The sequence below is a fragment of the Phaethon aethereus genome, assembly GCF_964289735.1.
Source record: "Phaethon aethereus genome assembly, chromosome: 2".
Classification (NCBI taxonomy): domain Eukaryota; kingdom Metazoa; phylum Chordata; class Aves; order Phaethontiformes; family Phaethontidae; genus Phaethon; species Phaethon aethereus.
In genome coordinates this window covers 146290741-146305972 of record NC_138582.1, presented here as the reverse complement: position 1 = coordinate 146305972, position 15232 = coordinate 146290741, and the positions used below count along the sequence as shown (strand labels likewise).

General features: G+C 39.8%; 1 protein-coding gene across 2 annotated transcripts in view; it reads left to right on the top strand.

The window, feature by feature from the left end:
* CDK14 (cyclin dependent kinase 14) overlaps window positions 1-15232 on the top strand; it is a gene marked incomplete at both ends in the record, with an annotated part of 262343 nt that overhangs the window by 163724 nt on the left and 83387 nt on the right. For both annotated transcript variants that reach the window (XM_082015334.1, XM_082015335.1), the window contains one exon: window positions 7185-7308. In XM_082015334.1, coding sequence (XP_081871460.1) covers window positions 7185-7308 — 124 coding nt within the window. The remainder of the gene's footprint in view (window positions 1-7184; window positions 7309-15232) is intronic.

The window sequence follows — 15232 nt, the reverse complement described above, 5'->3', positions numbered from 1 at the left end:
TAACTAGTTTCAGTCTCTCAAATTCTTTTAAACTGTTTTTGTGGAAATGTAATTAATAGGAATTACTGAAATATAATGGGATGCTGCAACATTTTTCTGTGCTAAATGCTCAAGAGGGATCAGTCAACTTTATAACACTCTAAGTTAAAAAAAAAAATAACAAAAATCCCAAATCAGATATGATAAAAATAATGGATTTATCAAACCAAGGTTTTAATGCTGGCCTCATAAGCAAGATGAAGTGCACGCTGAATTGAAAATGTTGAAATAGGGTGAATGTTACCTGATGTTATCAGAAATTTCTGGCACTTAACCACTTGCTTTATTCATTTGTTCCTCTCCATACTGCGACACTCTGAACGTCGTCCTTAACTAATGGTTGCAGTTTTTAAAGTTGAATCTGTTTTTGTCAGACAAATAATTTTGGCATTTAATGACTAACGTGAAAATTAATAATCCGAGTCAAAGCCATAGGGTAGTTGTCATCTGACGTCTTTTGTAAACATAAATATTTATCCTTGGACTGATTACAGATTTAGGATAACCTGAAGCACAAAGGGTAGGGAAGCATTCAGAACATGGGAGGATTAGGCAACTCCTGTATCCCATCCCTGTGAGGCTTACTGCACTTGAAGCGCAGCTGCTTGAAGTTTGGCAGTAGCAGAGCAGTGCGTACTGGCTCTTCACAGAATCACAGAATCACTAGGTTGGAAAGGACCTTCAAGATCATCAAGTCCAACCATTAATCCAGCACCACCATGTCCCCTAAACCATGTCCTGAAGCGCCACATCCACACGTTTTTTGAACACTTCCAGAGATGGCGACTCCACCACCTCCCTGGGCAGCCTGTTCCAATGCCTGACCACCCTCTCAGTGAAGAAATTTTTCCTAATATCCAATCTAAATCTCCCCTGGCGCAACTTGAGGCCATAAAGCAAGTGCTAAAGCATAAGCACTAGCTTATAAAATAAAGCAAGTGCATAAAGCATAAGCACTAGCTCCATTCATTATTAGCAAGATATAAAAGTACATAGCATAGAACCTGAGAAGTATGCTATAAATGCTTTGGTTTTTAGGTTACAGTTATCTGTAACTTAACTGTTATCTACAGCTTTTTAGGTTATCGGTGTAGGCCTCCCTGGTGTGCTTCTGTTTTCCTTCCATCATGTGACTGTATAAGCATGTATGGCATGGACAGGAGGTTTGTGGTCTCCTTTTTTGTAGGAGACATGCATTGAATCACATGGCTGGACCAGCATCCATGTGACAAACGTGTGATTACGTGATGTAGGGGAAGCTTTGGTATATGAGAGCCTGTGCGTAACTAGGGGTGTCTGACCAAAAGGTTGACTGCTATAGGCTTAGGTACACAGCCACTGGGCAATTAAACCATGGTAATACATCTGGTTATGATGAATTTTTCATGTCTTGTTTTACATATCATACTGACTCACTGGAGTTTGGAGAAAACTCTCTTTTACTCTAAGGTGAAAACATACTACGGTGGCCCTTTTAATTTTATCAGTCATTAACTGGAAGCAAATCGAATGTCATGCTTTTGAAATCTCCCTCCTACTCACTGAAATTAGTGATACTGCTGATGTAGAGCTGAATTAAATATTTCAACAGATATGCTAAGTAGGAAGCGATGCTGCTTAATGTGGTTGAGAAGTTGCTATTTTTCATTCCTTATTCAGCGAACAAGCAGGTGTACAGCAGACAGAATAATGTTATGTCAAATTAAGGTCGTCTTTTACACATGGCATTGAGAATTGATTATTTAAATTAGACTTTTTAGTTATCAGACATTAAATATGGCATCAGCATTTCACTGTATGTCAGTCTTGTCACTTAATGATTTGATAATATGCAGAACTGTGAACAGTAAACGCCAAATCTTTATCAGTGTGTTAAAATTCATGCTAGAAGAATGCCACTTTTATACCACTGCAGTGAGAAATATGTGCAAACCCCAAACTGAAAGAAGTGTGTGTGTAATTTATTGTCTGTATGAACCACATGATTCACATACAGCAAAATACATGGAAAATATTGTAGGGATGAAGAAAACACTTTGTCCGCTGTGTTTAAAATTGGTGAGACACCAATTGCCATCTTGACCTAGTTCAGCATGGGACTGAATTGATGAAAGGTAGAAAAGGAGATTTAATTGAATTGAATTTATTTTTTACTTCTGCCATTCAGGAGAAAAAAAAAATCTGAGAGAGTCTTCCACTTATTGAACATTAGCAGATGACTATAACTGATCATAAGGGAGTGTCTTTATACTCAGTTAATTAAGCACACCTTCCTCATTGCAAATGACTATAGTAGTAACCAGAGGGGAGGAAAAAATTATTAAAAGAACATCAAAGAGAATAGAAGTTAGCAAATTAACACTTTCCAATCTTTTTCATATGCGGTTCTGCTGCCAATAAGTGGAAAAATCTGTATTTTTAGTATCTTTTTTTTTCTTAAAGAAATGATATGATGTGCATTCCCAGTGGCTGGATTTTATGCATTTCTGTGTAACATTGTCTTTGTTAAGACTCTTGTGTAAGGAATGCAGGAGCAAGTTAGAAGCCTTAATAAATGCTTTTTGGAGAGAATTATTTTTAAATTCTTTTGGAGAGAACTCAGTTGGTTCCAGGGACGTCAGATGGGAGAACCCTTTACTGAGATAAATCTTATCGTGATCATGAAAATCACGCTGATTCAAATGGCCTAACAATTTTTTATTCAGGTAGGATTCTTTATTCCAAGGAATGCAAATTTATTTTAAGTCAACACTTTGTTCCTGGAATTTCTTCTTCTGACAAATTAAGGGAGAGTCTACAAAGCTTTGACCTAAAAAGTTCAATATTTCCCCAGGACTTTGTTAGAAATGAAAAGTTGAATTTTTTCTCGTGGGCTTTATCCTGGTCAGGAGGAGGGAAAAGAATAGCAAACCAACAGTGATAAAAAAGATTGTGCTTAACGAGTTTTTGACATGCTAGCAGAAGTCACGGAGACATTTCTCATTGCTTCTGTGATAATACATACTACCAGGTAGTTTTTTCTTATGTTAATGGTTTAAAAAAAGTAGATCTAAAACTCCCAAGCAATCTAGTAAACCCAAACGTAACTGAGCTTTGTTTTTGGTTATTTTTATTTCCAAGGGTCTGAGATAGTACTGTCAGGATTTATTACCTCCTTTTACCTTTGTAAATAGCAAGTAATTCACAGAAGCCTGTAATATCCTCTGGATGACAGGGAGAAGTACGCTGGTTGCAAGCATGAAGTGAGATGTCCTGTGTTGGGTTTCTTTTACTGGTACCTTTAGATTTGATGGCCTATTACGACTGAATATGATATTGATTGATGCTGAATACACACAAGGGATTTCAGATGATTACATGATACCCAGCTGCTTTGATACATACCGCAAGCAGGAGCATTTGTGTTACCAGTGATGAGTGATAATAAAGCTTGTGCAGTATCGTGTATTACTTTTCAAAAGTAACTATGCTAATACAGCAATATGAGCTTGCTAAAGGACCGGCACATTAATCCAACCTTGCTTTCAGCCGTCTTCTGAACTGATGCAGACTCATGGTCCAGGTTAGCTCAGCTCCACTAGCAGTCTCTTGCTGCAGAGAAAGCAGAGCCAAGAGTTTTGTGCATCTTCTGTAGGCTAAAAGGCTCCACGTAGCTTTCTACTTCTGTATCTAGGGCCAGATCCTTTATTCCCACAATACAACATGTGGTAAGGGAGCTCAAAAGCAGGAAATAATTCGGAAATCCCTCTGTGCCATCAGGGAAAGACAGTTCCTGGCTTAAAAAAGCGCACGCCCCACCCTCCCCACCCCCCCACCATTAGTCTGTCCTCCTGGGCAGCATCCTTCTTGTCATTGGGGTCCTTGATGCCTCAGCAGACACTGTGTGGAAATGGTGCATTTTCTGGAGAATCTCTCTGGGCATGTTGTGAATTTCTTTATACTTTTCATTTACCCCAGTGTCCTTGGCCAGAGACTCTCTACCATCTCTGGGAATGGAGAGCAACTATGTGGAGTCATCTGAGCACTTCTACACAGATCACCTGTACATGAGCATCCCGCTTTATCATTAGAGTCACCAGAGCTTTGTGAACCTAAGTCAGAAAGTGTTAACTCCCATTAGTCCTGTTAGATGTGTTTTGGATGGCCCATGTCTGTGTTTAGCTGATAAGATCGTTTGGATGAGAAGAGCTCAAGACCTGTGTGACATTCAGAGGCCAATAAGATAGTAAAGCATCCTGCTGCATGCAAGCCATGTTGCAGCTGTTAGATGCGTGCATGTAATGGTCTGGGTTGTACACTCACCCAGGCTCATCAAAAACACCATGAAAGCAGGGCTGTTCATCCAGGCAGCTGGTAAGTCTCTCAGAAAATGTAATTGGTTTAAACAGGCATTTGATCAAATGTTGCACGTAGCTCAAGTGGCTATCCAGGCCTTATACTTAAAAGACTGTGTAGGTGCTAACCTTTTTGTGGACTTGAGGGCTTTATCTTATAAGTTTTAAGAACTGTTGATGTTCTTTTAATATCAGAGTCCTCTGATCCACAGGACTGCCATCCCCTGGCCTTGGAGAAATGGCAGTTCGGTTCCTTGTTCAAAGCCCCCTGCAGAAGCCCCAGGCTGAGGTTTCATAGTGATCAGAATTGAGCAAGGTGGAGGAAGGAGCAAGTAAAATTGGAGTACAACCATGATAGGTGGTATGCCAATTTCAGATTGGGTATATGGGTAAGAGGTGGTGGTACCTTATCTAGCATTCATTTTCATCCTTGTGAAGGTAATGCAGATAGTCTTGAAGGGGAGCAGGTTTCTTGGAGAGGGCTTTCCTCAAAGACAGGGGAGGGAACTTGACTGTGAGAAGGCAGAAGTGTTTCCTGAGACATCAGGAATAGTTCTAATTCATCTTTTCTTCTCATGGAGTGGGGAACCGTTGGGAATGGAGAGACTCTTACTGTTTTCCTTTCCCAAGCGATCCCAAAGGGCCTCTGGTTTGCAGAATGCCCTACTGCCAGGTGTTAGGTTCATGTTTTTGCTTAGATCTTTTCACATTTAATATTACCAAATAAAAACAAAGGTGAAGAGGAAAAGAGAAAGCAATGAAACAATGGCTGAGTTTACCCTGTAGTGAGTTTAGGAAGATTTTTTCCCCCTTCTCTTTCATGATCTTCCTCCAAAGAGGAAGTAGTGTATGCGAGTGAATTAATTGACTGTTGTGGAAGTACTTTGTGAGTACAGCATGTCTACAAGTTTGGAATAAAACTACATTCCAAGGCTGTCCTCAGGAGTAGTCATTTATTCTGTTTAGCTGTGAAAGTGTTGAGGTTTTTTCTTAGCACTTTGTGTCAAATCAGTTGAATCCTTGCATTAAAGTCAAATGAAAGCCCACATTAATAAATATATTTAGAGTTATAAAAATTACAATGCTGTAAGATAACATGATAATTAAAATTTCTTTGCATATTTAAAAATAATGTTTGAAGTTAAACACCATTGATTTAGCCTAGCAAACTGGATATTTTCCCTATCTCTTTATTGGAAAAAAATACTATTTTGTAGAATTTAATTTGTATTTTGAGGCTGTAATGAAAGCTGTTTCTGCTTCCTGTTCATATTAAAATAGTTTTTGTGTATCGTGAGTCCCATTTTAACCACAATTCAAAAAGGAATGTGCATGTTACTTACGGCTTTCCTGCTATTCTTTCTTTTGTTTCTGTATTTTGCTCTTAGGTTTCCTCGGCACATTGTTAGACCCAGCCCCTTGCAAGAAGGTGATTGATACGGCTCTTTGTGCCCTGGCTAAATAGCTAAACGTACAGTGTATTGTGTCTGCACTCAGGGAAAAAATGAAACGCAATTAAATTCATTTCAACTTCAGTAACCTGACGTTTCTGTTTCTTTCATGTCAGCCTTTACTCTCATCTATAATCAGATTTTGTAACCCCTTTTATAATGTCTCCTCACGTCACCAGTCACTAAATAGGATGCTTGTGTTGCAAGTTAATTAGAGATTCTCATGTGCCTGAGTTGACTTTTCCCAAGTCTTTGGTGTAGTTTCCACATCTTCCAAGAGATTACGTTTCACCAGCAGCTGAGCTGTGAGGGACAATGTCCGTATCCACTCTTGAATCCTCTATGTTTGGCTTTGCAAAGGCTTGTTGTGTTCCCATTTGGAAACTGTAGTAGTACTTTGTAAAATATTTCAGGCAATAGGAGGGGTCTGTGTATTAGGAGAGATTTTTCAAAACTGCAAAGAGAACTCCTGGGAAACGATCGTTCACCCTTTTTATTGACAAAATCCATTAGGATAACACAGCCTTTCACAGTAGGTGCCAATAGGAATGCAGGAGAATGATGGAAGAGGACATGAAAAGGGGAGGACAAAAGATCTCCGTCATCCAACTCTTTGTTCATAATTGTAAATGGCAAAAGTACACAACATCAATGCTTAGCTCTAGAGAAAGCATTTGCAGAGTCCAATAAGGGGTTAAAAGAAACGTGGGGGATGAGTTACGTTCCTTTCTAAATTTACCTTAAAGACTATTATAAGTAGGTTTCGAAAGTCCCCTTTAGTTTCAGTGAGAATTACTATTTCCTAATGAAAAACACATTAACTGTCATAAAAATAACTTTAAAGGAGAAAACCTATCATACTTGCAGATTTACTTGGGTACACGGGCATTATTGTTATACTATTAACTTCTTTGTTTTAGCTCCAGTGTCCCATCCCCCAGCCCTATCTCCCCATCCCTATGCACCCTGTACTGTTGTTTCCTATAATTAGTGAAGATACACATCTGTCTTCAGGCTACCACCTAATCTCTAAGGCCATATGGGTAAATGGATTATAATTATAATTTGGTAGAAATCGAGTCTTCTGCACATGGATGTATTGCTCTTGTTCTTTTTAAAGCAAGCAAATTGAATCAATGATATAGTAGGGCTTGGAGGCTGGGGTTAGTCCTTGCAAAATGCTTATTTTTTAGATGGAAATTTCTATTGTGTTAAATTTGGGTGGGAATTATGCCAGTTTGGGAGGAATTCTGACACAATGTTACCACAATATGCAAGCACCCTGCATATTGTGAAGAAATCAGCTGTGGTTATATGCAAAATATTAACGGAGGTCATTTTTTGTCCCCCTCTTTTTCAGTTATTTTTATTTCAGTTGCTGCGAGGACTGTCTTACATCCACCAGCGTTACATTTTGCACAGGGACCTGAAACCACAGAATCTTCTGATCAGTGACACGGGGGAGTTAAAGCTGGCAGACTTTGGTAGGCAAGCAGTTAATTACAAGTCTCTTATAATGTTGTAGGAATGTCAGACAGATGGTTCCATTGATTTCTCTTCCCCCCACCCTATTCCTTAGACACACCTTCTTCATTGTAGATAATTGCACATTTTTCTCCTGAGTGAAGAAATTGATTATGGTCAACAAAATGCTTGATTAAGAGGGAGCAAGTGAAAAACAGACAACATATACTCCAGTTCTCACCAGACATATAATGCTGAAAGCATTTCAATTTTATTTACCATGAGACCTCTGAATGAGAACTCAAAACCTTTAAAAGAAAAGGGGTGGGGGAAGAAACCTGAGGAAGTACAGACTATATGAAGAGTATAGTCTCTTTATGTATGTATGCTTACTTTATGTAAGCAGCTCTAGGGTTGTGGAGATCTGGATTAACTTTCATAAAATGGTCATTGAAAGAGACTGAAGGACACAAGAATAAATATTCCTTCTAAAGAATAAAGGAAATTAGGATCACCTAGGCTGCTTTCAATATCCATTAGTCCCTTGTGGGGAAGGCTTATGTGGAGTACAAAGTCAGGAGACATTGTCCACTGAAAAGTTAGGTTTTTTGCCTTTTTAAAATTATTTTTTTTAAAGGTACTTTTTAGTGTCTACACTAGGGTAGTACCCTTTCCTCTGAAAATCATTGTGAATGCAGTTCTGGAAAATGGCAGTGTTTTTCTTTAGTAATTTTTACAAAATGTTGTAGGAATTTCTTTCTTTCCTATAGGTCAACTTCTCAGCTACTGGTTCCAGCAGAACTTCTGAAGTAAGCTGAAAATATGACCTATCAGCTTTTTTGAAATGTCTTTTGTTTTTATGACTGCTATCCACATTGGGCTTCATATTTCATTCACCAGCAGTAATGAGGAAGCCTTATGTGCTAATTGGCAATTTCACTGTTAATGTAGTCATGTTTTTTTGTCTTTTAATTAGCATTACTGCAATTAACAGCTCAGTGTGTATATGCTATGCTGGAGAAAGGAACACAGTGGACACAGTCCACAAAAACTTGATTGGCCTTTGTATTGTAAGGCAATTAGAGGAATAGTATTAGAAACAATTAGTATCTGGTTTTACATACCATTTTCTGTTGCTGTTTTTCAAAACTTGGAAGATGCCAGAAATGTTTTAAAGATATGCTTAAAAAAAGCATTCCTACATGTTGCATTTTGCTGTGAGATTTCATCTCTTAAATACATGAAACAGGTGAATCATTAAGTGGTTTTGTCGGGAAACATGAGTTAGTCCTCTGTTGAAGGTGCTGTGCTGTTTGAGATGACTAGTTTTGTTGTATCATTTATACATATAAAACACTCTGAACTTACCGGACTTCCAAGTATCCCCATATTTTAAGTTGTTCGAGAGATGATGATGATGGTGCTCTAGCTTTAGTGGATACTGAAAACTCTGTAGATGATCTTACAATCTCTTTTGTATGTAAAATGCTTCATATGGTGTGGGGGTTTTGGGGCAAGGGAAGTTGCTGAAGCTTTATGGCTTTTGTGGCTGGGAAGAAGGAGGCTGCAAATTTTTCAGGTGTGTTTTTAAGAAAACAAAAAACCAAACCTGTGGCCAGCACTGTTAAATGCCTTGCTGGAGATGTGAACTGATCAATGAAATGTCCGGCTCACATGTAGGTTGACCTCTCTCTGGTTTTATTGCCTGATGTTGCTGTAGAGCAGAGGAAAGGGTAAATGTAACCATCACTTCTGATGAAGTTAATGCCTCATTGCAGTACTAGGCTAAATATTCCAGTGATGACATCAAACACAGGATTCTTCCAGCTTTGTGTTGGCAGGAATGTAAGGTTATTTTGAGAGATAGCTAGAGATGTGTAAGAAAAGAAATACCCAGTAGTAGACATATGAATGTACAATATTGTGGAGAGGATTTTTTTTCTCTTGTAAATTTGTCCTGACCTAACAGAACCATCTGCATAATCTACTCTTACACACTGAGAGAAGATTATATATGTCTTTTTTTTAAAAAGCTATATTTTCTTTCATGGCTCATGACCTCGCAGAATTGAAAACCAGATGGGTTAAAATTCTCTTCTGAGAACCAAGATGAAAAATTAGAAGTGATGAGGTTAAAGTCTAAAGGGTTATGACCTCTTTCACTGGAGGCATGAGAAATGAGAGCACACCCATGTGCTCTCTGTGTGCACCTCTGTGCATATTTACTTATTTAAACGCTGTATTATTATAGCCCATCTTCCACCTTCCCAGAAAGACTCTTCTTAAACAAGATGTAAAATACAGTCCTCTCTGTGTTTTTCTCCCACGAATGACTAATTCATAATAATACACCTGGAAAGGAAGTCAGTTTAGATTGTATTTTTAATTAATTACATGAGAAGCAGTATGGAAATTAGGGAGATGGATGTTTTGCTTTCAAGTGCATTCAAGGCAGGAGAAAACCTATGAAGAAATCAGTTTCTGTCAGAGGTAGACTTTGCTAGCACAATAAATATAAAATCCTAGAGTAAAGGCCTTTCAGTCTCTAAGGACAAGACCTTCATATTTTGGTTTCATAAGTTTACAAAAAATCAACAGCGTGGCCAAAGTTTTTCATTTGGCATTAGGCGTATTTAATCTCCTCAGTGCAGGATATCAAATACTTAAAAGGAGACTGTAGTGGGTCATAATTCTTGAGTAAACAAGGCAAAAGAAACGCTATTCATGCCTGCCAGTGCATTGCACTGCGGGTGAAGTGGAATCTTTGAATAACTGTGGGCATGTGTTTTTCTACAGCACGGCTCCCAGACGTACTCCACTGTGTGGGAGTGTCTTTGTTCAGATGAACGGTAGTTTGCTTTTCTCTTCATTGTGCTTTAGCTGCTAGGAAATGAACATTTATGAGAAGGCTCAGCAGTCAAATGAAAAGGGAGAACAGAACGTAGAGGCTTTATCAAATTAAAAATGGATGAGCTATAAAAGATGGTTTTCTTGAGAAGATACAATAGGGGAGACTACATCTTGAATAGTTGCTGCTATGAAAAATAGTCCTTGAACTCCATTCCTCCATTCTTTTTTCAATCTAATTAAAATTCCAGAGGAAATTAAAGTATATTAGGAATTCTCCTTATGAAATGAAGTGCAAAAAATATTTTTGATCCTGTGGTGTGAGTTTGACTAAATGTCTACACGTTTATTTATTCTCCCCTGTACATATGTCTGTCTGTATAGACCTTTAATGAGTAACAATATAAGCAATTACAAACTTAAATGAATAGAGCCTTGTGCTTGATGCTAGTTACCACACAGACTGGTCTGTGTAGCTGTTCCTTAGCCATCACTTTAACTTTCCTCTGCACTGTATACAGATGCATTTGTTTGGCCTTTGGATGTGTATTGACTTAAAAAAAGAAAATCTTTGAGCCTTTGTTTAGAAAAGTCATTTGACAGTTTTGAAAGCGAGATATGTTTCTAGAACAAATGCCTTTATCGTAACTGTAAACCGTGTCAAACGGCTGTACAGAAGTGGATAGGAGCATGAACTCAAAGATCGAACACCAAAAATACTTTTTTTTAAGAGCTAGTTGTGATCAGGTGATTAGTAATCTAAGCGAAATGGCTATCTTAGCAAAATGTGATTTGTATTCATATTTAACGTATTCTAATCTGTGCCATATGTCATTTCAGTGATCCCTTATTTTCAAAATGTCACTTTGAACCCCTAAGAAATACATACCAAAGACTATAGGAGCAAATATAGATGAAAACACAATATAGATAAAAAAAAAAGTAGGGGAACAGATAAGCTCTGCCAGGCATATTATCTTTGACTCTGCATGAGGGAGCTTCTGAGTGGCCACAGGCAGAAGGGTCTGAGGTGTTGGAAGGGTTTAGATGGTAGCAACAGAAGCTCTGTGAGAAGATTGAGGAATATGGGAGGAAAAGGTTTTGAGGTGAAGGAGGAGGTGTACAACAACAGAGTGTTCAAGGGGCAAAGGTAAGATGCTGGAAGAGCGTGAGGGAGAGAAGCAGTAAGTGGTTGTGGAAAACATAAGTCCAGTGCTAAGTGGGGCAGGTGATTTAGTCACAGCAGACTCTGATAAGGCTGAGGTGCTCCATGACTTCCTTGTCTCGGTCTTCATGAGGAGGGTCCCACACACCTCTGCATCTCAGAGACGGCGTTCAGGGAGGAAAGGGGTGAGTGGAAGAGAATTGAGTCGGAGATCTTCTGAGAAATCTTGACCCATGCAAGTTCATGGGTGCAGGCAGGAGGCCTCCTGAGGGTACTGGGAAAGCTGACAGATGACCGGCCGCTCTCTATCATCTTTGAAAGACTTGTGTAGACGGAGGGAGGTCCCAAATAACTGGAGAAAGGTTAATGTTGTACCCATTTTCAAGAAGGGCCAGAAGGAAGGTCTGGGGTACTGCAGGTTGGTCAACCACCATCCCTGTGAAAATGATGAAGTGAGTCTGTTTGGAAGTAATTTCTGTAATTTCTGGCGACGAGGGTGTTGGTCTCTTCTCCCAAGTAACTAGTGATAGGACAAGAGGAAATGGCCTCAAGTTGCGCCAGGGGAGGTTTAGATTGGATATTAGGAAAAATTTCTTCACTGAGAGGGTGGTCAGGCATTGGAACAGGCTGCCCAGGGAGGTGGTGGAGTCGCCATCCCTGGAAGTGTTCAAAAAACGTGTGGATGTGGCGCTTCAGGACATGGTTTAGGGGACATGGTGGTGCTGGATTAATGGTTGGACTTGATGATCTTAAAGGTCCTTTCCAACCTAGTGATTCTGTGATTCTGTGATTCTGTAGATGTGAAGAAAGCGTTTGCCAGTTTTAATCAAGGTAAATCATGTTTGATCCATGGGATTGCCTTCTGTAATGAAATGACTCACTCTGCAGTCTCCCAGTACCTAAGAGAGGGTTACAAGAGGTGGTGCATAGCAGGAAGGTGCTCTTTACTGAGGTGAACAGCGGGAGGATGAGGAATAATGGTCATAAGTTGAAACAGAACAGGGTGTAAGTGTGGAAGTGTTCACTATTAGAGTACTTCAGCATTGGAGCAGCCTAGAGAGATGGTGAAATCTCCATTTGCTTCGCTGACCGGACAGAGCCTTGAACAATCTGGCAGGCTGGACTAGGCAAATTCTCCTTGTGTGGTTTTTGTGACTCAGTATATACCATGCTTGTTTTGTTTTGGTTTTTAGTGATTAGCTAATGTGTACGCTGATACAAATCAAGATTGGCGAATGAGTTATGTTTGCATCCAGATGATCATACTTAATAAACTCCAGCACAAAGTCCCTAAATAGCTGATAACAATCAAGTAGGAGGTGGGTCCCACTTTCCATGTGGGACTTTCCAGGAAGGATTTACTCTTTTTGTGCCATGGGTCTTACTATCTGTCCCAAAACATCCACTAACAGTCTAGTACTCTGACTCTTTCAGGGGCAATATGGACCTTTAATCTGATCATAGTATGATTACTTTTACATATCCTTTAGATAGAATAATTTTGTGCTTTCTTGGTTGAAAAATAACAAGTAGTAGTATTTGTTATTAGAAATTTTTGGAGAAAAGGTTTACATAGCTTTTGAGGGTAGGCACACTGGCATCACCTTTCGATGCACTGAGAAAATCCTCAGGGCACGGATGTAAAGAACAAAGTATTTAAACTTGACTAGCGTGGTGAGGCAGTCGTAGTGCTTCTGAGGCTGTGAGAGAAACTGGCCACATTACTAGTAGGGCCCTTGTCCTGCTTTATCTGTGAGCTGATCAACCTGCAGCTGGGGATTGTATTTCAGGGGATTGCTTGTTTGTGAAACTTCCCTGCAGCCGCCTTTCCCATTTGTCTTTTCTGGCAGGCCTGCAATAGAGGTGAACTGCATGAAGTGGGTGGATAAGAAGAAGTTTGAAGACTGTTTGGTCTCTGTTTTGGACTGTGCAGTTATTTTAAGTGTAAGGACCTCCAGTGTAGTCACATCTTTTAATTGGGATGCCGTTCTTCTTAGTATGTACACTGAGCTTCTCACTATACCGTGGCTCCAAGACACAGTGTATGACTATGACTATACAGGTACTTGAGAGGCAGAAGTGCAAAATATTATTTTGAAGTATGAAACAGCCAGTCTAGAAGGTATTGTTAGCTTGACTATAATTTGCAAGGATAAGAAAACTTGCTGATTATTTATTATTGTTGTTGTTGTTGTTGTTATTATTATTGTTATTAAGAGTTGAATATACATTTCCCCTTCCCTTCTGTTCTCTTGTCCTGATTTTTGTTAGTTTTGGTCCTTTTAAAAAGTCTTTAAACTGTGGAAACACCACAACAAATTCTAATGTTGCAAGATGAGTGAGAAAGAGCATTGGGAACTTAGTGCTTTAGTGCTTGTTGCTGCAGTCAGAGTGCTGCTCTTTCCCATCTGTAGGGAGTGGTCTTTGGAGGGAAAAAGAGCATGAGAATCTTCATGGAAATGTCTTTGCTTTACTCTCACGAATGACACTGACACTGAAGCTTTTCCTGTCAGCTTTTTGTTGTATTTGGGGATCTCCTCAGGTGAGTAAGGAGCTGCAGGAGGTCTGCATTATGGTGGAAGCCCTGTCTTAAGCTTTCAGAGTTTTGTTAATATAAAGCCCTGTGATGTAGTAAAGACAGAATCAAGTAAGTGTGATTGAACCATGCATCCTTCTAGATACACAGCGTGATTAATAATAGATAGCAGGAGCAGAGAGGCTTGAGGTTTGTAATAAAGAGAATTATACTCAATGGAGTTCCAGTTTAAAACTGCAGCTGAGTATTAAAGAGGGTGTTTCCATCAATTTCCATATAGATTTTTCTATGGGGAGCATGTCGGGGATATGTCATGAGGGACAAGACTGTTGCCGTATAGTTTACTGTTAAAATGGTTAAAGCTATGTTGACAACGTGAAAAAAAATTTAGTTATTTTTTCACAGTAAGAATCCCATAAGGAATTTCTTTATAATGTACCATGTAAGATTCGTATGAAAGGTTGGATAGCATAAAAGATTGCTTGCATGGATAACTGCTATGTTTTTCTCTGTAAATGCTCCTCAGAGTATCAGTTCTTGAAGATGCTGGTATAAGGAGTTGTCATGGTGCCTGAAGAGCCGGTACTTTATATTGTCGGCGATGCTTGACGACATTGCTTGCAAAGCTCCTCTGAGAGCATCTGTAGTTATGCAGACTGGCTCCCTCTGATCTTCCCAGCTTCAAGCGAGCTGGAGGAGCCGTGGGCCATGGCACTGCGGCCTGCCATGCGGGCTGAGCTGTGGGAGCGGCCTGGCTCACTGCTGGGGCAGCTGACCCACAGCGGCCTTGTGAGGGCTGTGGAAATGGTAGAAGCTGTCTGGATTTTTGCTATCAGAAGCTGCTGCTGATAAAGGCAACCAGCTTACCCCACATGTGCAGACCCCCCTAACACCCCGTCTGAATTGAAGAGGAAGAAAAAGGCATTTCTTTTGCATATTGCGGTGAGAGCTTGCTGTTTCCCAAGGTGCAGCCTGTTCCCCTCTGATAACAGCCTTTGAAATCTGAATAATTTGTTCTCATAACCCCCAGGAAGGTCAGTAATGGGTTTCTTTGAGGGGTCTGTTTGTATTAAATAGCAAGAAATGAAGATGACTTCAGTGACAATGTTGTAAGTTGGAAAAAAGGAAGCGAGAACCTGGAAAGTGAAACGTGAACTGTGCAAACCTGAGTTAGCTTGCAGGTCTTTATAAAACGGTTATGTCTGTAATTAGCTGTAAATACAGCTATTTCCATTGAGAGCAGAAGTGGGTAACGCCGTTCACGGTGGCGGCTGTGCTGGAGGCCTGGAGCAGCAGAGCAGGCCATGTGCACTTGTCCTGGCGTAACCCTGACTGCACACCACCGAGTCGCTGAAAAAAGCCCTTGCCGTCCCGGTTGCTTTCTAGATCCGGGCAA